This window comes from Pseudophryne corroboree, chromosome 3 (genome assembly GCF_028390025.1).
Source record: "Pseudophryne corroboree isolate aPseCor3 chromosome 3, aPseCor3.hap2, whole genome shotgun sequence".
NCBI classification, from domain to species: domain Eukaryota; kingdom Metazoa; phylum Chordata; class Amphibia; order Anura; family Myobatrachidae; genus Pseudophryne; species Pseudophryne corroboree.
This window is the reverse complement of record NC_086446.1, coordinates 364,495,578-364,522,005: the sequence shown is the minus strand read 5'-3', so window position 1 is coordinate 364,522,005 and position 26,428 is coordinate 364,495,578. Positions and strand designations below refer to the sequence as shown.

At 44.7% G+C, this 26,428-nt stretch overlaps 1 protein-coding gene across 1 annotated transcript in view; it reads right to left on the bottom strand.

Moving 5' to 3' along the window:
- Window positions 1-26,120, bottom strand: part of LOC135057283 (NXPE family member 4-like) — a 118,346-nt gene extending 92,226 nt beyond the window's left edge. Inside the window, exons 1-3 of the mRNA XM_063963173.1 lie at window positions 25,991-26,120; window positions 22,969-23,186; window positions 19,955-20,655 (exon numbers count right to left, since the gene is read on the bottom strand). Of these exons, the coding sequence (XP_063819243.1) occupies window positions 19,955-20,655; window positions 22,969-23,186; window positions 25,991-26,120 (1,049 nt within the window). The remainder of the gene's footprint in view (window positions 1-19,954; window positions 20,656-22,968; window positions 23,187-25,990) is intronic.
- Window positions 26,121-26,428: the final 308 nt, after the last annotated feature.

The following is a 26,428-nucleotide window of genomic DNA, read 5'->3' as shown; positions in this document are numbered from 1 at the left end:
ATTTGGCACTTTCACCGTTTGTTTATTATACATGTTACACATTTTTTCACTTATATTAATTCACCCCATAACACCCTTTTTTTCTCACCTATACCTTAATCCTTCTCACTACACACAATTATTCCCTGCGATGCCCTGGGGTTGCTTGGCTGTGGTTTTTTGGGGGGTCCCGTGCCCTAGGTTTGAACCCCTATAGTGTTAGGTACTGCAGCAGAGTGGAGTCCCTTGCCGCTGGGCTGCAGCTTCATGCATTGATCAATTCATAACTAAACTCTACTATTTATTATATGCTAAGCTATATGATATCAGTAATGCTGTTCTGCTGTACATGTTCTTTGCATGACAGTTTCTGATTTTCATGGTTGTACATATAAATGAGTGTTAAAAATTTGGGAAATCTATTGAGATGTAAATTTGAGATATCTTAATGTAGGTAAATATTATTCCATATTTCTTTGTGTTACCCAAGGAACACCTATAGCAGATACCCATAGTTTATTAAATTCTACACACTGGAGGTGTCCTGTAACTGTGTCAAACTGCGCCACATAGTCACAATCTGCGCTCACATCGCCTTCAGCTCGCTGCCCTATTTGAACAAGATGGCTCACATCCATTCCGGTCACTACGTGGCATATCCTTGGGGCCCCTCTGACCCTCGTGGCCTGGTACAGGTGTTTTACTTTGACAACCCCCTCACCCCTCCATCGCTGGCCCTGCCTGCAGTTGTCACCATACCTGAATTTGACTGAGTACAGAGGAATAGCTGATTCACTAGTGATACCCAAAACTGGGCGAGAACATTCCAATTATTATATATGCTATTCTTTACTTCCATATACAAGCTTCTATAATTAATGTATAGTGGACACGAGTCTGATTACCAACCAAAGACACTATGTCTGTGCACCAACTGGCCATAACAAGTACTTACAGTGATTGATCGTCAAAGAAATTGTTAACTCAGATAATCATTTCCTCTTGCTATTGTGCTAAACTACAGTATACTGTTAATTAACTGATTCCTGGTTTAGGAATAGTGGGTGCTGTAGTCTACTATTTTTATGTGATCCTCTACAGATGTGTCCTCCTATGATGTGGCTGCTATGCGTACTCATGTCAGCAAACAAATCCTGGCATAGCAGGGTGTACGTTATGCTATGCTGGCTTTTGAATAGGAGCCGGTGGTCGTGTGCATGTGCCCATTCATTCTAATGGTAGACAGCTAGTTTTTTACGTACACAGCGGAATGCTGCAACCCATGCGCATTGCGCGCCTGCCACAGAACACTGCTATACGCAACATCAATGTAGTTTTTTGCCATATTCCACTGCAATATATTTAACTTTTTCTTGATTACCCAACTGTAATGGGTTTTATTATTGCACAAGATTGCAGAATTAATATTGTTGTTATATTGTACCTGAACTGTGTTTCACCTCTCCGTGTCTGGGGAATCTGGATATGTTGCAAAAAAAGACTTTCCCCCAAGGTAACTGAGCTGTAAAAGCACCACACCATTACCAACCTGACCACTTTGTGGTAACATATTTAATTAATCAGGCATTTATTTATTTTAAGTAACCTGGGCTGCCACACAGCTCTCCTGTGCTCTCTGCATAATTGTATTCAGTTACCTGCTTGGGTTTTACTTTTAACCAAAGGAATTGTAATGAAGCGACTCTGCCTGTTTCTCCAAAGGACTTAAATTGATTTACATTAAACACACCATATTACAAATGTGACCTTGGGCATTATAATGTAATTAGAGGCAGATATTAACCCACTGGTGCTTTTTTAAAGATATTTGGCAGCCTATTTCAAGACCCAATAACCAAAATATGTGCTAATATTAATTGAGATGAGACAAGATCTAGGTGCTCGTCCTCAAAAGAAAGTGTTTCAGGAGAGTGTATAGGAAAAAAAATGCAGGTCATGAATATAAAAGAGATTTGCATAAACAAATTTGTATATGTAACCCCTTCTCTCTAAGCTGATAGTTATCTGGGGGTTACCGTTAAGTGAAAATAACTATGAATATCTTGTGCCTTCACCCAAACCAATTTGTAAACCCGGGCTTGTATGGGTAAGCCCTGCCGTTAGCTAGTGTATGTATGTATGATCAGTATGTTGTGCTATTTATATACACTAGCATACCTTATACCTTTCTCTCCTTTTCCCTCTAGGTTCTTTGGATCCTTCTTTCACTTCGACTCAGTGATGGTAAGTATAACAGGTTTTATTATGTTGCAAATGAATAGCATATGACCAATAACTCTTATGAAACACACAATAACATGCAGTAGGGTTTTCCCCACTAATCCCTCTCTATGGGCCTATACAAACAGATTTGCATGCAATACAAAAAAAAAAAAAAATAATAATAATACCATATATATGAGTGACCCGGGTACTCAGAGTTATTTAGTGCACTGTTGGGGCCCTGGTAAATTAGTTCACACTCTAACAGTGTTCTGGTTTACCTGGTAGTCTTGGTTTATTTGTATTATCCATCAGTCTTCTGCTCAACTTAACTATCTCCAGTAGTATAGCTGTGATATTTCCTCTGCGGTACACTAGTAAGCAAAACGATCACCTCTTGTAGTCAGCAGACTGATGATGTAAGTGATTACTTTGTCGCTAAGGCCAATTAAGGACACTTATTCAGGGAGTACTTTACCACGGGGCTTCCAAGGTCATATAGTTCAAATTGTCTTAGTCAAATGACTACTTGGTGGGTCAGGGGTATAGTGGCGTCTATTCGCTAGAAGGGGGTATCAATATAGGTGCGTTGTGTTTCTACCTCACGCGGCTCGGAGAGTGGTTTTGATAAAGTGGCACACCCCTCGTCCATCCATATAATTTCTGGCAGGGGAGGAGGAGATCCTTGTACCCTGAGGGGTTGGTTTCACTGACACTGAGCATTAATGTCCATCATACTCCCTTTCCTATCGACCTGTGAACAGTCGGGAGGGAGTAGTGCTCTCTTTCTACTCTGAGTAGTCAATAACTTATTAACATCTGTATATTTAGGCTGCAGCTCATAAATGACTTAGTCCTCTTCCTCCTGATATGACTTCCAGTAATACATGTGTGTATACCGCTCAGTCTCCCTGTACTAATGGTATCACATTCAATATGTAAATGTTCAGAGTGCCATATCCAAATACGAGGCAAAACTACTTCTCCACTGCTATCACCGTTAGCAGCCTGTCCCCGTGCATAGAGAGCTATGAATTGGGCTACCAGGTGTTAACTATAATCTGGTCCCCTATTGATGTACTTTATCCTTTGATCCTCCCCTCTTCTCCGCCTCTCTCTTTAGTGTCAGTCAATGTGTATATGTAAGTACTCCCCCGACTCTCTTCCTCCACACTAGTCGTGACTTATCTGACGTGTAGTTCAGGGACACGGGCACTGAGCACAATCACCTCACCGACCTCCTCTGCAGGTGCGTTGCTACGGATGCCTGTCAGATACCTGACCTTACTGTACCGCTGCTGCCGTTCTCTTCTCCTTCAATACCACCACCGCCGGTGGTGTCTCCACGTATCCCTCTTTCTCTATCCGCCTGATCTGCTGCTGCTGCTGTGCTCTCTCTCAGCACTGCCGCTCGCACCAACTGTCTTTTTCAGCCGTTACTTCGGGTCCCGTATGTAGTCCGTTTCTGCTGGCTCACACTCCCTTCCCAGCAGTGAAAAAGTCCCATTCCTCGAGACACCCCCGCTCTAGAAAGTTCTCCTGTTCCCTGCGTTGCATATCCATACTTTCTTGTTCAATATATCTATGCATGCATGTACATTATAACAATATCATATAGCACACTATCATTAAAGTTATATACATATTTGTATTTATAAGTCACACTTGTCTCTATATTTTAATATTGTTTTATTTATCTGGGCTACACTCTCCCCCTGGTGATCTATGCGACTTTGTCAAGCTAGATCACCACACACTAGTATTCTAATATTCCGTTGTCAGCTATATTTCCTTCAAAATACGGCCAAGAGAACACCATACCTAAATGATTAACTTGGGGAATTGTACAAGGGGTTCCTAACTGATCATATGTAGCCCGTCTTTGTCTTTCTGGTCTGCTGTACTCCCCCTCAGTTGTGCTGTTAGAGTCACCTGCAGTATGATGCCTCCAGTTTCCCGGTACCTCCCTATCTTCTTCTACTAGGCCTATTCCCGGGCCATTCTCAATTACATCTTCCTCTATTATTTCCAACCATTCCCCAGGAAATTCGCTATACTCAATATCAATGTGGTCTTTGCGATTCTCTTCTGCCTCCCTGATTGGATCCTTGTAGTAGTAACCCCCACTTTCTTCTTCTACCTCTGTATCTCCAACTCCATTTAGTTCATCACTCTTTAGAGACTCTCCTTTTGTGATCCAAACCTCATTCTCCTCTGTAAATGAGTCCAAGCGTACTTCCCGCCCAATAGGGAGCAGGTTTTGTCGATGATAAGTTAAAACGGCTCCTGATCCATATTCCGGTTGTATTTTATATACTGGCAGATTTGGGAGCTTCTCGACCACCACATATGGCTGTTCTTTCCACCTATTGACAATTTTGAATTTCTTTGGTGTCCCTAACCTTCGGAGCAATACTCTGTCTCCCGGTGCTAATACTTGGTCCCTCACTTTCCGATCGTATCAGGTTTTGTTCTTGTTTCCTAGTTTGTTTGCAGTACTCTCGGCTAACTCGTATGCTCTCTTCAATTCTTCCCGTAATTTCTTCACATATCTTGTATGAGAGGAATAGGAACTTTCTCCTGAAGACACACCCATGCTTGCATCTATCGGGAGTTTAGCTTCCCTCCCAAACATGAGGTAATAAGGTGAATACCCAGTGGCTTCGTTCTGCGTGCAGTTGTACGCGTGTACTAACTGAGTAATATGCCTTTTCCAATGAACCTTACTTAGAGGACTTAAGGTCCCCAGCATATTAAGTAACGTCCTATTAAAACGTTCTGGCTGTGGGTCACCCTGGGGATGATAGGGCGTGGTTCGTGATTTCGTAATACCACAGCTCTTACATAGTTCCTTGATCAACTTGCTCTCAAAATCTCTGCCCTGGTCTGAGTGCAGCCTATTTGGGAGCCCATAGTGGATAAAGAACTTGTTCCAGAGAGTATTCGCTACAGTGACCGCCTTTTGGTTGGGAGTTATGTACGCCTGGGCATATCGGTTGAAGTGATCTGTCACCACCAGAATATAAGATTTGTTTCCCGATTCTACTTCTAGTGTCAAAAAATCCATGCATACAAGATCCATAGGACCAGTACTCTTGAATGTCACCAATGGGGCTACTCTGGATGGTAATGTATTCCACACTACACAGTTCCCACAATTTCTGCAATATCGTTCGATCTCCCTGTTCATTCCTGGCCAATAGAATCGATCGGTCACTAGTTTTAGAGTCTTCTCATACCCCAGGTGCCCATGTTTATCATGAAGGGAATGCATGACTTTCAACCGGTGTTTCTTGGGTAGTACCAGTTGGTATCTTTCTCTTCCATCATTCTGCTTAATACATCGATGTAATATTCCTCAAATGATAACCAAATTCTTCCTTTGCCTATTCAGGAGTCTAACTTCCTCTTCCACCTCAGGCTCAATAGAAGTGCCTCTACACTTTCCAGGCATTACATGTTTAATACTTGAATCCCTGAATTGGTCCTGTCGAATTTGACATTCTTTCAATTTAGGTAAACCTTCCAGATCCATCAAGCTGACCCAACAATACGATAGGGGTATAGCCTCCGGAGAAGCTCCCAGCGCACTTACTTGCATATTCTTCAGAGTGTTATCCACTCGCAGGATATGACACATACCCCGAATCTCTACGGCAGGTACTTCAATCCACTCATCACTATCCTTCTTTTCCACTACCTGTCCAGGAATCCTGGATAAAGAATCTGCGTCAATGTTATTCACTCCTGGCCGGTGTTAGGTTCCTGGTGCTCAGAACAAGGGAGATGTTGCGTAGTGAGTCCAGAGCACCAGAACGTGATGCTGAAATAAGGTGTGGTGTGGAAATAGCCCCTAGCACCCTACCTCCATTGTTTCACCCGTGTGGTCAGTTCACGCCTGAGTGACTATGGTTTCTGGGGCCCACGGCAGCCGCGTTTGAAGGGCGGATTAGGTCTGCCCAACTCCGATGCCCCCAGGTCTTAGAGTGAGACAAGGCGTGAACCGAGACAGGATAATAACAAGGGGACCTCTAACTTAAAGCAAACAGAAGGCTAGGGGCTACTAACAACCCTAAAACTAAATATATGTGCGGCACGCCGCCAAAGGAAAAGAACAACAAAGGAAATGCTGTCCACTCACCGACACAATACTGTTGTGTACTGGCAGTGACAGCATAAGCAGAACCCTCTGCAAAACACCAGTAACAAAATATAACCAAAGAATACTGCGGCATAGGTCGACGGACGCGGCAAAGCCGCTACTCACGGAACCGGTACCAATACTGGCAAACGGACAGGAACCCCCAATGTAGCCGACACAGAATCTCAGAACCAGAGGACAGGCAGAATCTCAAACGACAGACCGGTGGACACCAAGAAGCCAGATACTTGACCAGGCACAGACAAAGCCACAGGACTTCTGGACAGGAACGCTTCACGGCAGGACACGGGATCAGACACTGGAACCGACACAGGAACCGACACTGGAACCAACACTGAAACCGACACTGGAACCGACACTGGAACCGACACAGGAAGCAGCTAGACAGACACTGCTAGACAGGAGCTCAGGAACTGGCAGGGACTAGCTCAGAACTCAAGAACTCTGGAACTCTGGAAATATCACCAGCGTCTGTGAATTGCACTGAGCCAGAATATAACAGAGAGTCTTAATTAATTATGTCGTGCAGCTGCCCTGCTGCACAACTGAGAGGTGCAATCAACAGACAGGTGAGGCTGAACACATGGGAACAAGCTGCAATCACTCAGACTCACCACCGGCAGCAAACAAGAGTCTTCTCAAACCAGAGCAACGGGAAATCCTGGCCTGCAAGACAACTATAAACATAGAATAGGAATGAACCACTACCTGTGGTTCATAACAGTACCCTCTCCTTAAGGGTGAGCTCCGAACACCCCATGACACCCACGGGGAACATAAACAGAAGTATAACATAAAATACATAACCAAAATGCAAAACAGGAATGAGCCACAGCCGTGGCTCATAACAGCCGGTACTTTAGAGAGAACTCATACAAGGCCAAAGCTGCCAACCATCGGTGTCCAGTCGCGTCTAATTTTGCCGTGGTGTGTATGTAGGTGAGCGGGTTGTTATCGGTGTGAACCTCGAATTTTGCTCCATATAAATAATCATGGAACTTGTCCACAATGCACCACTTCAAGGCTAGAAATTCTAACTTATGTGTAGGATATCGCTTCTCACTATCAGACACTCCTCTACTGGCGAAAGACACTGGTTTTAGTTCATTCTGATGTCTCTGATACAGTACACCTCCAAGCCCTTCTATGGAGGCATCAATGTGTAGGACATAGGGCAAATTAGGGTCTGCATAAGCCAGCACTGGAGCTTTTGTCAATTTCTCCTTTAAGCCTCTAAAAGCTTTCTCACATTCACTCGTCCACCTCTCTCCAAATGGCTCATTAGTCTTATAGACATTCTCTATTATTCCTGTCTTGAGTCTTTTTTTTTTCTTTTACAGGTAAGTATCCCTTCGTTAGATCGGTTAGTGGTTTAGCAAGTGCAGAATAGTTTGAGACAAACCTGCGGTAATATCCACAGAATCCCAGAAACGATCTTAGTTCTCTTAGTTTGGTTGGTCGTGGCCAGTTCTCTACCGCTCTAACCTTCTCAGGGTCTGTGGCTACTCCGTCTTTACTCACGATATGCCCCAGATATTTAACGCTTAGTTGACATGTGGCATTTATCTATTGATAGTTTTAGACCACCTTCAATCAATCTCTCTAGGACCTTTATGAGGCGACGGTTGTGTTCTTCAAGTGTGGCTCCAAATACGATTATATCGTCCAGATACACCAACACTTCTCGGTAATTCATATCACCGATAATCTTCTCCATTGTCCTCTGAAAAGTCGCTGGGGCCCCTTTCACTTCCTGTGGCATTTGGAGAAATTCGTAAAATCCCAGTGGGCATATAAAAGCGGTTTTATCTCGGTCCTCTGGGCACATTGGTATCTGATAATAACCATTCCTTAGGTCAAGGACTGAGAATAGAACACTTCCCTGCAAACAGTCTAGAGCCTCATCTATTCGGGGTACCGTATATTGGGGGTAATTCCAAGTTGATCGCAGCAGGAAATTTTTTAGCAGTTGGGCAAAACCATGTGCACTGCAGAGGGGGCAGATATAACATTTGCAGAGAGAGTTAGATTTGGGTGGGTTATATTGTTTCTGTGCAGGGTAAATACTGGCTGCTTTATTTTTACACTGCAATTTAGATTGCAGATTGAACATACCACACCCAAATCTAGCTCTCTCTGCACATGTTATATCTGCCCCTCCTGCAGTGCACATGGTTTTGCCCAACTGGTAAAAAATTTCCTGCTGCGATCAACTTGGAATTACCCCCATTGATCGGTCACTGTCCTTTGGTTCAGCGTTCTATAGTCGATACACATCCGAATATTCCCGTTCTTTTTCCTAGCGATGACTATGGGGGAAGCATATGGGCTCTTAGATTCAATTATCACCTGGTTTTCTAATAACCCCTTCAAGTGTCTTCTCACGTCCTCAAAGTCAGCTGGCGCTATTCGTCATGACCGCTCGCAAAAGGAGTGTCATCCGTTAACTTTATATGGTGTTCCACCCCTTTAGCCATTCCTAGATCCCACTCTCCAGTGGAGAAAGCTTGCCTTCGACAATCCAGTTCCTTGACCAAGCCATTCCTCTCTTCAGCTGTAAGTTCACTTCCAACAAAGCATACATCGAATTCACCAGTACTCTCCATTGGCTTTTCCTCGGGATTTACACTGTAAGAATAGGAAGGCAGATCAGCACGTTCACTGTCCTGTTTTAGCCATTCTACTAGAATAGGGTATATTCTAGTGTTAGTCCCAATAATTACATGGGGTTCGGTTCTTCCTGGGGGGACTTCCGGGCAAACCAGTGTAATCAGGGGCACACATGAACTCTCACTCTCTTCTCCTTCCCTTTGTTGAAGTTCCATTGTTATTTCCACATACCCCAAGTATGGATATTTTTCCACACTAAGGCCCCATATAACCAATCCTGACAATGGTTGGATTGGGACATCAGGGATATTGTTTCGGTACCAGTTCTCAAATATTATAGAGACTTGGGAACCACTATCAATTAGGATCGTACAGTGATGCCCATTTATCCTAGCCGCCATAATTGGAGCATTTCCCATTAGTCCTTCGGGTAGGTCCCCGTTCCACCACGTGTTCCCCATTGCACAGCATCCGACTTCTAGGAGGCCTGTGTGGTCCGCAGGTCTCCCTCGCCTGTTTCCCTGGCTGGTATCTTCTCTATTAGCATTGGTGTTGGTTGTCCGGGATACATTGCGGTTGAGGTTGCACTCGAAAGCTCTATGGCCTATCCTCCCACACTTAAAACATCCTCTGGTGGTAAAGTTATTTCTCCTTCCTGTATCCCTAATACCCACGTCGGAAGCAGCATTCTGTGAAGAGGCGTTGGTACTCTGGGTGGTTATAAACTGGTCTATTTTTTTATTCTGTTCTTCTATCAGTTTTAGGATTTTATCTTCCAATAAATTAGTCTCAGTTGTGGATTGCACTACCTTAACCTTTTTGATGGCCCGCTCCCTCATCTCTATGAGTGCCTCCTCCTGCTTTGCTTCTTTCAATAACTCATTAAAAGTTGGTGGGGGTTCTTTTGCCCCAGAACATCTCAGTTTTTGTGCCACCGAATCTGTTGTCAATGCTCCTTGTAAAAATAAGAATTTACTTACCGATAATTCTATTTCTCATAGTCCGTAGTGGATGCTGGGGACTCCGTAAGGACCATGGGGAATAGCGGCTCCGCAGGAGACTGGGCACAACTAAAGAAAGCTTTAGGACTATCTGGTGTGCACTGGCTCCTCCCCCTATGACCCTCCTCCAAGCCTCAGTTAGGATACTGTGCCCGGACGAGCGTACACAATAAGGAAGGATTTTGAATCCCGGGTAAGACTCATACCAGCCACACCAATCACACCGTATAACCTGTGATCTGAACCCAGTTAACAGCATGATAACAGAGGAGCCTCTGAAAGATGGCTCACAACAATAATAACCCGATTTTTGTAACAATAACTATGTACAAGTATTGCAGACAATCCGCACTTGGGATGGGCGTCCAGCATCCACTACGGACTATGAGAAATAGAATTATCGGTAAGTAAATTCTTATTTTCTCTAACGTCCTAAGTGGATGCTGGGGACTCCGTAAGGACCATGGGGATTATACCAAAGCTCCCAAACGGGCGGGAGAGTGCGGATGACTCTGCAGCACCAAATGAGAGAACTCCAGGTCCTCCTCAGCCAGGATATCAATTTTGTAGAATTTTACAAACGTATTTGCTCCTGACCAAGTAGCTGCTCGGCAAAGTTGTAAAGCCGAGACCCCTCGGGCAGCCGCCCAAGATGAGCCCACCTTCCTTGTGGAGTGGGCATTTACAGATTTTTGGCTGTGGCAGGCCTGCCACAGAATGTGCAAGCTGAATTGTACTACAAATCCAACGAGCAATAGTCTGCTTAGAAGCAGGAGCACCCAGCTTGTTGGGTGCACACAGGATAAACAGCGAGTCAGATTTCCTGACTCCAGCCGTCCTGGAAACATATATTTTTAGGGCACTGACAACGTCTAGCAACTTGGAGGCCTCCAAGTCCCTAGTAGCCGCAGGCACCACCAATAGGTTGGTTCAGGTGAGACGCTGAAACCACCTTGGGGAGAAACTGAGGACGAGTCCTCAATTCCGCCCTGTCCGAATGGAAAATCAGATAAGGGCTTTTTCAGGATAAAGCCGCCAATTCTGATACGCGCCTGGCCCAGGCCAGGGCCAACAGCATGACCACTTTCCATGTGAGATATTTTAACTCCACAGATTTAAGTGGTTCAAACCAATGTGACTTTTGGAACCCAAAACTACATTGAGATCCCAAAGTGCCACTGGAGGCACAAAAGGAGGCTGTATATGCAGTACCCCTTTTACAAACGTCTGAACTTCAGGGACTGAAGCTAGTTCTTTTTGGAAGAAAATTGACAGGGCCGAAATTTGAACCTTAATGGACCCCAATTTCAGGCCCATAGACACTCCTGTTTGCAGGAAATGTAGGAATCGACCCAGTTGAATTTCCTCCGTCGGGCCTTACTGGCCTCGCACCACGCAACATATTTTCGCCAATTGCGGTGATAATGTTTTTGCGGTTACATCCTTCCTGGCTTTGATCAGGATAGGGATGACTTCATCCGGAATGCCTTTTTTCCTTCAGGATCCGGCGTTCAACCGCCATGCCGTCAAACGCAGCCGCGGTAAGTCTTGGAACAGACAGGGTCCTTGCTGGAGCAGGTCCCTTCTTAGAGGTAGAGGCCACGGATCCTCCGTGAGCATCTCTTGAAGTTCCGGTTACCAAGTCCTTCTTGGCCAATCCGGAACCACGAATATAGTGCTTACTCCTCTCCATCTTATCAATCTCAGTACCTTGGGTATGAGAGGCAGAGGAGGGAACACATACCCTGACTGGTACACCCACGGTGTTACCAGAGCGTCTACAGCTTATTGCCTGAGGGTCCCTGGACCTGGCGCAATACCTTGTCGAGTTTTTAATCATGTGGAAGACTTCTGGGTGAAGCCCCCACTCTCCCGGGTGGAGGTCGTGCTGAGGAAGTCTGCTTCCCAGTTGTCCACTCCCGGAATGAACACTGCTGACAGTGCTATCACATGATTTTCCGCCCAGCGAAGAATCCTTGCAGCTTCTGCCATTGCCCTCCTGCTTCTTGTGCCACCCTGTCTGTTTACGTGGGTGACTGCCGTGATGTTGTCCGAATGGATCAACACCGGCTGACCTTGAAGCAGAGGTCTTGCTAAGCTTAGAGCATTGTAAATGTCCCTTAGCTTCAGGATATTTATGTGAAGTGATGTCTCCAGGCTTGACCATAAGCCCTGGATATTCCTTCCCTGTGTGACTGCTCCCCAGCCTCGCAGGCTGGCATCAGTGGTCACCAGGACCCAGTCCTGAATGCCTAATCTGCGGCCCTCTAGAAGATGAGCACTCTGCAACCACCACAGGAGGGACACCCTTGTCCTTGGTGACAGGGTTATCCGCTGATGCATCTGAAGATGCGATCCGGACCATTTGTCCAGCAGGTCCCACTGGAAAGTTCTTGCGTGGAATCTGCCGAATGGGATTGCTTCGTAGGAAGCCACCATTTTACCCAGAACCCTTGTGCATTGATGCACTGAGACTTGGCTCGGTTTTAGGAGGTTCCTGACTAGCTCGGATAACTCCCTGGCTTTCTCCTCCGGGAGAAACACCTTTTTCTGGACTGTGTCCAGGATCATCCCTAGGAACAGAAGACACGTCGTCGGAACCAGGTGCGATTTTGGAATATTGAGAATCCAATCGTGCTGCCGCAACACTACCTGAGATAGTGCTACACCGACCTCCAACTGTTCCCTGGATCTTACCCTTATCAGGGAATTGTCCAAGGAAGGGATAACTAAAATTCACTTCCTTCGAAGGAATATCATAATTTCGGCCATTACCTTGGTAAAGACCCGGGGTGCCGTGTACCATCCATACGGCAGCGTCTGAACTGATAGTGACAGTTCTGTACCATAAACCTGAGGTATCCTTGGTGAGAAGGGTAAATTTTGACATGAAGGTAAGCATCCTTGATGTCCCGAGACATCATGTAGTCCCCTTCTTCCAGGTTCGCAATCACTGCTCTGAGTGACTCAATCTTGAATTTGAACCTCTGTACGTAAGTGTTCAAAGATTTTAGATTTAGAATCGGTCTCACCGAGCCGTCCGGCTTCGGTACCACAACAGTGTGGAATAATACCCCGTTCCCTGTTGCAGGAGGGGTATCTTGATTATCACCTGCTGGGAATACAGCTTGTGAATGGCTTCCAAAACTGTCTCCCTGTCAGAAGGAGACATCGGTAAAGCCGACTTTAGGAAACGGCGAGGGGGAGACGTCTCGAATTCTAATTTGTACCCCTGAGATATCACCTGAAGGATCCAGGGGTCTACTTGCGAGTGAGCCCACTGCGCGCTGAAATTCATTGAGACGGGCCCCCCACCGTGCCTGATTCTGCTTGTAAAGCCCCAGCGTATACTGAGGGCTTGGCAGAGGCGGGAGAGGGTTTCTGTTCCTGGGAACTGGCTGATTTCTGCAGCCTTTTTCCTCTCCCTCTGTCACGGGGCAGAAATGAGGAACCTTTTGCCCGCTTGTCCACGAAAAGACTGCGCCTGATAATACGGCGTCTTCTCATGTTGAGAGGCGACCTGGGGTACAAACGTGGAATTCCCAGCTGTTGCCGTGGCCACGAGGTCTGAAAGACCGACCCCAAATAACTCCTCCCTTAATAAAGCAATACTTCCAAATGCCGTTTGGAATACGCATCACCTGACCACTGACGTGTCCATAACCCTCTACTGGTAGAAATGGACAACGAGCTTAGACTTGATGCCAGTCGGCAAATATTCCGCTGTGCATCACGCATATATAAAAATGCATCTTTTAAATGCTCTATAGGCAAAAATATACTGTCCCTATCTAGGGTATCAATATTTTCAGTCTGGGAATCCGACCACGCCAACCCAGCACTGCACATCCAGGCTGAGGCGATTGCTGGTCGCAGTATAACACCAGTATGTGTGTAAATACCTTTTAGGATACCCTCCTGCTTTCTATCAGCAGGATCCTTAAGGGCGGCCATCTCAGGCGAAGGTAGAGCCCTTACAAGCGTGTGAGCGCTTTATCCCCCCTAGGGGGTGTTTCCCAACGCACCCTAACCTCTGGCGGGAAAGGATATAATGCCAATAACATTTTAGAAATTATCCGTTGTTATCGGGGGAAACCCACGCATCATCACACACCTCATTTAATTTCTCAGATTCAGGAAAACTACAGGTAGTTTTTCCTCACCGAACATAATACCCCTTTTTTGGTGGTACTCGTATTATCAGAAATGTGTAAAACATTTTTCATTGCCTCAATCATGTAACGTGTGGCCCTACTGGAAGTCACATTCGTCTCTTCATCGTCGACACTGGAGTCAGTATCCGTGTCGGCGTCTATATCTGCCATCTGAGGTAACGGGCGCTTTAGAGCCCCTGACGGCCTATGAGACGTCTGGACAGGCACAAGCTGAGTAGCCGGCTGTCTCATGTCAACCACTGTCTTTTATACAGAGCTGACACTGTCACGTAATTCCTTCCAACAGTTCATCCACTCAGGTGTCGACCCCCTAGGGGGTGACATCACTATTACAGGCAATCTGCTCCGTCTCCACATAATTTTTCTCCTCATACATGTCGACACAAAAGTACCGACATACAGCACACACACAGGGAATGCTCTGATAGAGGACATGACCCCACTAGCCCTTTGGGGAGACAGAGGGAGAGTTTGCCAGCACACACCAGAGCGCTATATATATACAGGGATAACCTTATATAAGTGTTTTTCCCCTTATAGCTGCTGTATAGTTAATACTGCGCCTAATTAGTGCCCCCCTCTCTTTTTTTAACCCTTTCTGTAGTGTAGTGACTGCAGGGGAGAGACAGGGAGCTTCCCTCCAACGGAGCTGTGAGGGAAAATGGCGCCAGTGTGCTGAGGAGATAGGCTCCGCCCCTTTTTCGCGGACTTTTCTCCTGCTTTTTTATGGATTCTGGCAGGGGTTAAATGCATCCATATAGCCCAGGAGCTATATGTGATGCATTTTTTTGCCATCCAAGGTGTTTTTATTGCGTCTCAGGGCGCCCCCCCCAGCGCCCTGCACCCTCAGTGACCGAAGTGTGAAGTGTGCTGAGAGCAATGGCGCACAGCTGCAGTGCTGTGCGCTACCTTGTTGAAGACAGGACGTCTTCTGCCGCCGATTTTCCGGACCTCTTCTGCCTTCTGGCTCTGTAAGGGGGCCGGCGGCGCGGCTCTGGGATCCATCCAAGCTGGGCCTGTGATCGTCCCTCTGGAGCTAATGTCCAGTAGCCTAAGAAGCCCAATCCACTCTGCACGCAGGTGAGTTCGCTTCTTCTCCCCTTAGTCCCTCGATGCAGTGAGCCTGTTGCCAGCAGGTCTCACTTAAAATAAAAAACCTAATCTAAAACTTTCACTAAGAAGCTCAGGAGAGCCCCTAGTGTGCACCCTTCTCGTTCGGGCACAGAGATCTAACTGAGGCTTGGAGGAGGGTCATAGGGGGAGGAGCCAGTGCACACCAGATAGTCCTAAAGCTTTCTTTAGATGTGCCCAGTCTCCTGCGGAGCCGCTATTCCCCATGGTCTTTATGGAGTCCCCAGCATCCACTTAGGACGTTAGAGAAAGTTGTTTCATACGACTCTTGTCTACTTCTTCCTTACTTATTCCTCCTTTATCAACAATTTTATATAGTAATTTATCTACTCTTATTACATACGAGCTCAGTTTTTCTCCAGATTCTTGGAAAGTGTGGTATAGCCTGGACTTAAGGTCTACCACATCTTCCAGGGTGCCATAAGTATAATCTAAGGCATCTAAATAGGTCTCCAGGGTAGCATTTGGATTACTCTGTCTAGCCGCCTGGACTATCCCCATGGCCGGCCCTCTTAAGTTCTCTACAACTCGTTGACGTTTTATTTGATCAGGACACTGCCACTCCTCAGCCTGTTGCACAGCAGCCTCCTTCCAGTCTTCATAAGTTTCTTCTCCTGTAGGTACAGGCACAATGCCCGAGAAGATCCTTAGCCTCCCATAGCTTCCTTCGTAGTGCCATCGCTCTAACTGTGATACTACCCTATCCACTATTGTCTCAAATTGTCCTCCGGTCATATTAGTGTCCCCATTTCCCTGGCCCGAAGCTACTGGGACTCCTAAAACATGAGTGTCCATTACTCCCTCCTCTTTCCTGACCGGCCATACAATACTCCATTTCTTTCCTGTTTCCTCATCAGCCATCATCATTGGTGGGATTAAACTGGTATCTGGTTCCTTCTCCATTTCTATCAATACAGCCACCATTCCTCCAAAATCTCCTCTCAGTTTGTCCACTATCTTTGGTCTAGTGACTCCATATAGAGTGCTGATCCGGCTCAGTACCTCTTCTACTGAATAAACTTCAAAGTCCCCCCATACTCCCATACATCTCCTAGGACTGGTCTCTTTTTTTAACACCATGTATAAGTGCTATCTCCAGTCAACGTTTCCATGGTACTTAATAGTTACAGAAGTGATGCTTGATCAACTATCTGGGTTCTACCAGCGCTGCTCTACCCATCTCAGCAATGCCTCCACTTTGTAACCCCTTCTCTCTAAGCTGATAGTTGTCTGGGGGTTACCGTTAAGTGAAAATAACTATGAATATCTTGTGCCTTCACCCAAACCAATTTGTAAACCCGGGCTTGTTTGGGTAAGCCCTGCCGTTAGCTAGTGTATGTATGTATGATCAGTATGTTGTGCTATTTATATACACTAGCATACCTTATACCTTTCTCTCCTTTTCCCTCTAGGTTCTTTGGATCCTTCTTTCACTTCGACTCAGTGATGGTAAGTATAACAGGTTTTATTATGTTGCAAATGAATAGCATATGACCAATAACTCTTATGAAACACACAATAACATGCAGTAGGGTTTTCCCCGCTAATCCCTCTCTATGGGCCTATACAAACAGATTTGCATGCAATACAAAAAAAACAAAATAATAATAATACCATATATATGAGTGACCCGGGTACTCAGAGTTATTTAGTGCACTGTTGGGGCCCTGGTAAATTAGTTCACACTCTAACAGTGTTCTGATTTACCTGGTAGTCTTGGTTTATTTGTATTATCCATCAGTCTTCTGCTCAACTTAACTATCTCCAGTAGTATAGCTGTGATATTTCCTCTGCGGTACACTAGTAAGCAAAACGATCACCTCTTGTAGTCAGCAGACTGATGATGGTAGTGATTACTTTGTCGCTAAGGCCAATTAAGGACACTCTTTCAGGGAGTACTTTACCATTGGGCTTCCAAGGTCATATAGTTCAAATTGTCTTAGTCAAATGACTACTTGGTGGGTCAGGGGTATAGTGGCGTCTATTCGCTAGAAGGGGGTATCAATATAGGTGCGTTGTGTTTCTACCTCACGCGGCTCGGAGAGTGGTTTTGCTAAAGTGGCACACCCCTCGTCCATCCATATAATTTCTGGCAGGGGGGGAGGAGATCCTTGTACCCTGAGGGGTTGGTTTCACTGACACTGAGCATTAATGTCCATCATACTCCCTTTCCTATCGACCTGTGAACAGTCGGGAGGGAGTAGTGCTCTCTTTCTACTCTGAGTAGACAATAACTTATTAACATCTGTATATTTAGGCTGCAGCTCATAAATGACTTAGTCCTCTTCCTCCTGATATGACTTCCAGTAATGCATGTGTGTATACCGCTCAGTCTCCCTGTACTAATGGTATCACATTCAATATGTAAATGTTCAGAGTGCCATATCCAAATACGAGGCAAAACTACTTCTCCACTGCTATCACCATTAGCAGCCTTTCCCCGTGCATAGAGGGCTATGAATTGGGCTACCAGGTATTAACTATAATCTGGTCCCCTATTTATGTACTTTATCCTTTGATCCTCCCCTCTTCTCCGCCTCTCTCTTTAGTGTCAGTCAATGTGTATATGTAAGTACTCCCCCGACTCTCTTCCTCCACACTAGTCCTGACTTATCTGACGTGTAGTTCAGGGACACGGGCACTGAGCACAATTACCTCACCGACCTCCTCTGCAGGTGCGTTGCTACGGATGCCTGTCAGATACCTGACCTTACTGTACCGCTGCTGCCGCTGCCGTTCTCTTCTCCTTCAATACCACCACCGCCGGTGGTGTCTCCACGTATCCCTCTTTCTCTATCCGCCTGATATGCTGCTGCTGCTGTGCTCTCTCTCAGCACTGCCGCTCGCACCAACTGTCTTTTTCAGCCGTTACTTCGGGTCCCGTATGTAGTCCGTTTCTGCTGGCTCACGCTCCCTTCCCAGCAGTGAAAAAGTCCCATTCCTCGAGACACCCCCGCTCTAGAAAGTTCTCCTGTTCCCTGCGTTGCATATCCATACTTTCTTGTTCAATATATCTATGCATGTGTGTACATTATAACAATATCATATAGCACACTATCATTAAAGTTATATACATATTTGTATTTATAAGTCACACTTGTCTCTATATTTTAATATTGTTTTATTTATCTGGGCTACATATATAAAAAAAACAGCACTTCCCTTAAAATTCCAGCATAAACTCCATCCCATATGCTTCAGTCAAATAAATTAGAGGTATTGCCATACACACGAAACATGGAAATAAGGACCTCATTCTTCTTGGTTCACAATTGAGACAAAAATTTTGATTTCCTCAATCCTGCTTCTGCATGTGAAGAGCCACCCAGAAAGGTGAAAGATGCCCTCTGATGCAATCACAAGATTGTATATGCAGTTGCAGAATTTTGATGCATACGCAGAAATAGAGAACCATCGACAATTGCGGTTGAGCCAGGGTTACTCAAAATAATGACAATGCCGTTACACCATTGCAACTGATGTGATATACATGCCCCGAAAACAGCCAAGATTCCCTTGCGTTTGTTCAACCACTCCCTACAAACACCATGTTAACACCCACAAACGGTCTCTTCCTATCAATCTCAATGCAATCGCAATTTATTAAATTTCGATCGCCATTTAACCTTTGCGCACATGCAATGCTTTCACAGCACATGCACAGTCTGCCGATAATTGCCAGATTTGAGATTTTGCAATTTTGCAACTGAAGCTGAATTAGGCCCTTAATCCAAACTAGTGTAAACCATTTCATTAATTTATTTCCAAATGTAAAACTAATAAAATAAGTTACATAACTCTAACAACTTTTAGTCAAGCAGGGTAAAAAATGTAGTCTTTATCAGATTCATTGTGACTTAGGAGCATGTAGATTGTATAAGTATAGATACACCAGAATCTCAACCTCCTTCATGACAAGTCTCTGGATCAGGCTCCACTACACCAGTCAGTAAACTTCCTGTCAGTTTCCAAAGCGTTTTGAGCAAAAAACACTTATTCAAGTCAATATCTGAATGTACTTTTTTTTCTTCAATATTTTACTGCCTTATAAGTAACTGTTCTTTATTACCCAACTGTAATGGGTTTTATTATTGCACCAGATGAGGAATAAATATTGTTATTATATTGTACCTGAACTGTGTTTCACCTCTCTGTGTCTGGGGAATCCTTGCGTCTTTGCTGGAATGTTGTACAGTGAAAAGCTGTTGCTAATAAAAGACTTCCCCCAAAGGTACGCGCATCACATTTTAGCAACCTTACCACTTTGGGGTATCACATATATTTAATTCATCAGGCGTTTATTTATTGTGACATCTGCTGCCACACAGCTCTCCAGTGCTCTCTGCATTCAACCAAATTGTACTCAGTTACTTGAGTAACAGTAGGTTTTACTTTGAACCAAAGGCATGGTATATAAAAACTGCCTGTTTCTCCAAAAGGACTTAAAGAACTTTAAGTGAAATGCACTATATTACAAAGGTGACAAAAATAAAATGAAAAGCACAAGATAGAAGAAATGAAGACAGAAGTTAGCAAACAGGTAATAAGATGTATAGAAAAAATTTGCAGTAGGACATGTGCAAGCAAATGAATTCAATCAATTCAATTTTAAATGCCTTATCTTATGAAACATTTTATTTTACAGAACTGTAGGAAAATGTCAATTTATTTACCTTTTAAACAAAGTTTTCTCGGGCTCAGTAAGGTATGACACATCTCTGTTGTAGGACTGGAGCATTATTAATGACTCACAATGGAACATCTCTGGCTTTGTGCAATAAAACCATTCCTTGTCATGTTCATGTCTATATTCACATACTTCTTTCTTGAATTTGAGTTGAAATCCACAATCACTCTTGACTTGTTGGCTACCATTGACAAAGGTACCTAAAAAGTATATGAGGCCATAGTCCTTGTTCCTTGCTCTCCATAGTGCTGAAACACCTTCACTTGGATGGTAAAGTACCAAGGAGATAAAGACTTTTCCTTGCCAAAATAGAGTGAAATGAACATGATATGATCCATTGTTAAAATCTTCAACCCTCCCTGATGCCCCGGCATTAAGATTTGGTGTAAAGATTCTTGCTTTTATGAAGTCACCACCATATACTTTCTTATTGCCCAAATGATCAAACATGTCAATTTGGACAATTAACTTTTCACCAATGCAGTATATCTCTCTTGGATTAAAAATGGTGGCTTTACTCTTCTTAGCACTTGTTGTGTAGTTAAAATTGTTGAACTTAATTGTAGGAATCATGTCAGACATTCTGTTGAAAATTAAAAGCTCCTCATCTGACAAGGTGGTATAACTAATATTCTTTATTTCCGTACTCACGGTGGGTTTATCTGAGAACAAAACTGCATAGGAAACCTGAAAAAGGTAAATTAACATTATTAACATATATGCATGGTAGGGATGTTGACCTTATACACGGTTAGATGCAATCAAGGGCTTAGCTACAATAGGTTCAGGTGGTTCGACAGCTATGGGGCCATATCCGGGGCCCAGCCCTCGCCCTGCACCTAAATTGTGCTGCCAGTTTAGCAGTGCGCTACAGGCACATCTGTTGTCCCTGCTGGATTCATCTCTCCTCACGGTCACTGATGCTGGGAGGAAGCGCAGCTGAGCCTTCAGGGACATCACCGGATGACGGCCAAGCCTCCTCAATGTATCAGTCAATAAGGACTGAGATAGAGCAGGCCAAGAGAGCAGAGATGTGCCTGTAGTGCACATAAATAAAAGGCAGCCAATGGGGTTCTGAAGGGGAGAACCTGCCCATCAGCTCTGTCCGCTCTGTTTGTCGGGGGGGGGGGTGTTAATGTTGTTAATGGAGTGAGGGAGAGATGGAAAGGGAGTTTAGCTTTAAGTAGTCTGCTGATTTAATAATATATATCTACAGTATTTAAATCATCAATTCAATCATACAAAAGCATAGAACCTGTATATTTTCCCTGAATATTGACATCAGTGTCAATAAAAAAGTTACAATCATGTAAAATTTTAAAACGTCACAAACAAATACCACTATATTAGATCTCCAATAACAAAAGATGAGAGTTATGGTAAAACTTGCCTTTATTAATTGTTTTTCTTCTAGGTCCATGGATTTCATAGGGTTAACCTTGGGTATGGCTGAGGGTGACTAGGACTGGCACTGAACAGCAAAGCTTGTGAGCCTCCCATAATGCATTAGGCTCCTCTCCCCTCATACCCTGCCCCCAAGCTCAAGCACTTCAGTTTTAGTTAACAAGCCCAAAGCATGAGCTGGAGAGAGGAGAGAAGGAAGGATGATACACACAAAAAAATCACATACTCACTGAGAAGAGAAGGGAACTGGTGATTGCAAAATCAACTCATTAAAGCTAGGTGCATCAGGGTTGGTGCCCTGTGGATCCCATGGACCTCAAAGAAAAAGAGTTAATGAAGGTAAGTTTTACCATAACGCTTTCTTTTCTTCTTCGGGGTCTATGGTCTCCACAGGGTTAACGTTGGGCTGTCCCAACACAGTTGTAATGGGAATGGAATGCTCCCAAGCTGAAAGGAGGACATGGGGACCAAAGGTTGTATCCTGAGAGGCAAACGTATCAAAGGCATAGAACCTAAGAAATGTGTGTGCAGAAGTACACATAGCAGCCTTGCATTATTGTTTAGCAGATGCTCCATGGTGAGCGACCCACAAAGGACCCACAGAGTGAGTAGAATGAGTAGACTCTGTACTTAGAATAGTAAGATTAGCCTGCAGTGAGATGGTCATGCAGAGCCAATGTGCTAAAGTTTGGTTATTGGCAGACCAGCCCCACTAATGGAATCTATAAAGGATGAACAATGAATCCATCTTTCTTGTTGAACTAGTACAGTCTACGTAGATCCTTAGAGCATGGACCACATTCAACAAGGCTTCCTCTTGTGAAAGAACAGGTTCCTGGAAGGACGGTACCACAATTGGTTCATCAATATGGAATTTAGACACTACGTTAGGTAGGTATTCACGAAGGACCACCTGGTCCTGGCAGAGTATCAAAAAGGGGGGAGCAACAGGAGAGAGCTCCCAAGTCAGAGGCTCTTCTGGCTGACGCTATAGCCAGGAGAAAAAGAGTTTTAGCAGTGAACCACTTGAGGTCCACCGTCTCCAAGGGTTCAAAGGGAGTCTGTTGTAAGGCCCAAAGAACCAAGGACAGATCCCACAGAGCTACCAGATGAATGAATGGAGGCTGTATCCAGAGTACCCCCTGGAGGAAGGTACACACATCAGGCAAGGGAGCCAGTCTCTTCTGAAACCAGATGGACAGAGTTGAGACCTGGACCTTCAGAGAGCCAGGCGAAGACCAGGCGAAGATCCATGGCCTGTAAAAAGGCTAAAAGTCTAGGGATCCTGAGAACTTTAGATTCATAATTATGCTGAGCATACCACTGAAAATATGAGTACCAGATCTGGTGATATATGTGGGCTGATGCTGGTTTCCGAGTTTGATGCAAAGTTTGATCCATCGCACTTAAGAAGATTTTCCCCTTAGGGATTCTCAAGAGCCACGCCGTCCTAGACAGGTAAGGTAGGTCCAGATGGAGGCAGGGCCCCTGAGAGAGCAGGTCTGGGTGAAGAGGCATAGGGAATGGCTCGTCTATGGAAAGATCATGCAGATCTGTGAACCAATGGTGTCTAGGCCATGCTAGAGCTACCAGTACGAGTGTGCTGCCATCCTCCTTGAACTTCTGAAGTACTCTTAGAAGGAGAGACAGTGGAGGGAAGAGATAGGTCAGAGGAAAGGGCCAAAGGACTGTGAGCTCATCTACGGAGCTTGCTTCTGGATCTCGTGTCCTGGCCCTGTATGCTGGCACCTTCTGGTTGTGTCTCTGGAGGCAATGAGATAAACTTTTGGGAGACACCATTTGTCTTCTAGACTCTAAAAAAATAATTTGGATGTAGAGACCATCTGTCATGAATATCTTGTTGACTGAGAAAGTCTGCTTCCCAGTTGAGGATTCCCGGAATGAATATTGCGGAGATGGCTGGAAGGTGGTGTTCTGCCCAGACAAGAATCTAAATTACCTCCTGTATCACTGCCACACTGCGTGTGCCACCTTGTCAATTTCTATAAGCCACTGCAGTGGCATTGTCTGACTGGTTATGAACTCGAGAACCCCGTAACAGAACCTGAGCCACTTGAAGAGCACGGTAAACCACCCAAAGTTCCAGTACATTGTTCAGGAGATCCCCCTCTATTAGAGACAAGCGACACTGAAAGTAATGACTGCCTGTGACAGATCCTAACTCTTGGAGGCTGGCATCAATGGTGAGGAGGGTACAGGGCAAAGTCCAGATTGGCCGGCCCTTGTCCAGGTTGGACATGTGGATCCATCATGAGAGGGATCCACATGTCCAGGTTGGGTTTGTGGAGCCACCATGAGACTGAGAAAGGATCAAGGTCTGGGATTTGAGCAGAGTTAGTAGACCATTCCAACAGTGAGGATAAGGTACTGTAGAGGCCTGGGGCAAAATTTACTAAAGTTCGATTTTGATTTTCTAGGGATTTGGCATTCGATTCCCATTCAATTTTGATTGAAGACATTTACTGAAGGCAAAATTGAATGTCAAATTGATTCTAAAACCAAATTCAACTCAAATCCAAGTCAAAATTGAATTTCTGAAAAACGTCAATGTTTTCCCGTAGACCAAAATAGAAACCCCTAATTTACTAACATTTAATTTGAAATCAAACTCTAAACTGAACTCTTAATCGCAATTCAAATTCCCAAATAAATTGAATAATGTTATACATTCGATTAGAGCTTCTTAACACCATTCTATTGGTATGAAATTGCTTTTGATGACTTTTTAAAGTACCCAAAAGCATGTGGAGCATTGTGGCTGTAGTAATAATGGCTGTCCAATGTTATGGTATGTTCTGCACCTATCTGCAGTATGCAAACCACCACCTGACTGAGAGAACCCAGGAGCATTAATCAGAGCAACGTCAGCAGCTTCATGAGTTGAATACTGCACATTTTTATACAAATGGGCATCATACCTAGTCCATGAATGTGCAATAGATAGCAGCATAAAACAATATCTGACACTTTTGTTGGATGATAAAATGAAACTTAAATTCATGAGTTTTGTTACTGGCTATCCTGGTTCATGCCATGATGGACATGCCTCAGCAAATCATCCCTGTCTGCAAAATTTAAGGTGAATCAAATGCCAGATGTATGGTTTTTGGGTAAGCTACCTATGTGTGTTAATGAAGCGGCTAATAGTACTTTGTACTATAGTGTTCTAATTCTAACACCCCACACACACCCACAAACACACACATGAGACCCATGCGGTGGGATGTAACGCTGCCCGAGTTCAGCGGCCATGTGGGATGCTGGCCGAACTCAAATGTTTTTTTAAAGGGGCAACCACTTACAAGGTAAAACCATGCCATGTAAGTGATTGTCCCTTTAGAAAAACATTTGAGTTTGTTCGGCATCCCGCACTGCCACCAGACTCGGGCAGCATTACATCCCGCCGATAGATTGTGAAGTAGGTTTTAGATGCACAACTGCAATGCTGCAATCTTGTTCGGAGGAAGGGAGATACATTGTACACTGGCATTCAGTAGTGCTCCGAGGTGTAGCATCCCTTGAGATGGGATAAGTGAATATTTGGCCCAATTGATTACCCATCTACAGTTCTGAAAGAATGACATTGTCAGCCAAAGGTGACATTCTAGCACCACTGGAGACTACACCAGAAAAAAGATGTCATATAAGTAAGGCAATATCCAAATGACCTGCCATCGGAGATGGGCCACCATCACTACCATGAGCTTGGTGAACACCCAGGGAGCAGTAGACAGTCCGAAGGGTAGGGCCTGGAATTGTAAATGCTGGTGTAGGACAGCAAATCGAAGATATTGTTGATGACAGGGTGCTATAGGTACAGTACATGAAGGTATGCATCCTGTATATCCTGGAGACAATATAATCCCCAGGTCACATAGCCGGGACAATGGATCAGAGGTTTTTGCCATATGGAACTTGGAGACCTTGAGGTACTTGTTCAACAACTTTAGAATCAAATTGGGATGGTACTACTGATTTAATTTCTGAACCAAAAAGAGTGTAGAATAGAATCACTGGCCCTGTTGAGGCCGTGGAACAGGGATAATGACCCCCTACAGTTGCAAGGAGTGAACGACTCCATTCAGTGCCTGCACTTTGCCAAGGTCTGGTGTCGCAGTGTTAAGTAAGTATTGTCTGGGAAGATGCTTTAGGAAGCAATGAGCATACCCATCTGGCATGCCCATCTGAGACCCCTTCTTGCACCCAGGCATCGGTTGTGACTTGACGCCATGTGTGGGCGAACTGAAGAAGTTGGCCTCCCACCCTGGGATTCCCCAGGGGATGGTGTGCCCCTTCAGGCTGAGGATTTGTCCTCTGGCTTGGTAGCAGGATATCTAGTAGCACTAGTAAAAGTACAAAGTCTGAGGCCGCACTGAGGATTCTCAAGGTAGGCAAGCTGTTTTAGAGGTTGCCAGTTTCTCTACAATCTTGTCCAGTTATGGTCCAAACAGGAGTTTGCCAACAAATGGTAGGGCTTTCAGGGCCTCCTTGTCATCTGATTCTGCCTTCCATGAGCGGAGCTACAGAATTCGGCAAGCTGCAATGGAAACAGCAAAAGCCATATAGGATAACAGAACAGTGTCCAAAGCTGCTTTACCAATATAATAGGCCGCATCTCTGATATAAGCAAGCAGAGACAATTGGTCCTTAGTGGGATTAGACATGAAACTGTGTTTCAGGTTATTGGCCCAAGTCTCTATGGCGATAGCCACCCAGGTCGTAGCCATAGCCGGTCTGGCTGTTGCTCCTGTAAGGGGGTACAGAGATTTGAGGCACATATGCAGTTGTCTATCCAGTAGTTCCTTAAGAGAGGATGCAGTTGGAATAGGCAGAATGGAACTTTTAATCAAAGGTGGATTCTCCCAATTTGCACAATCTGATGTGGGTAATGGGTAGAAGGATCTTAGCTTTTTTAGGAACCGTACGTTTTTTAGTAGGTGTCTTCCATGCCTCGGTCATAGCATCTGAGAAATGTTGGAATGTGTGGAAACTCAGCTAGCACTACCGTCTGCTTTGCACAGAGCATCTTTAGTTG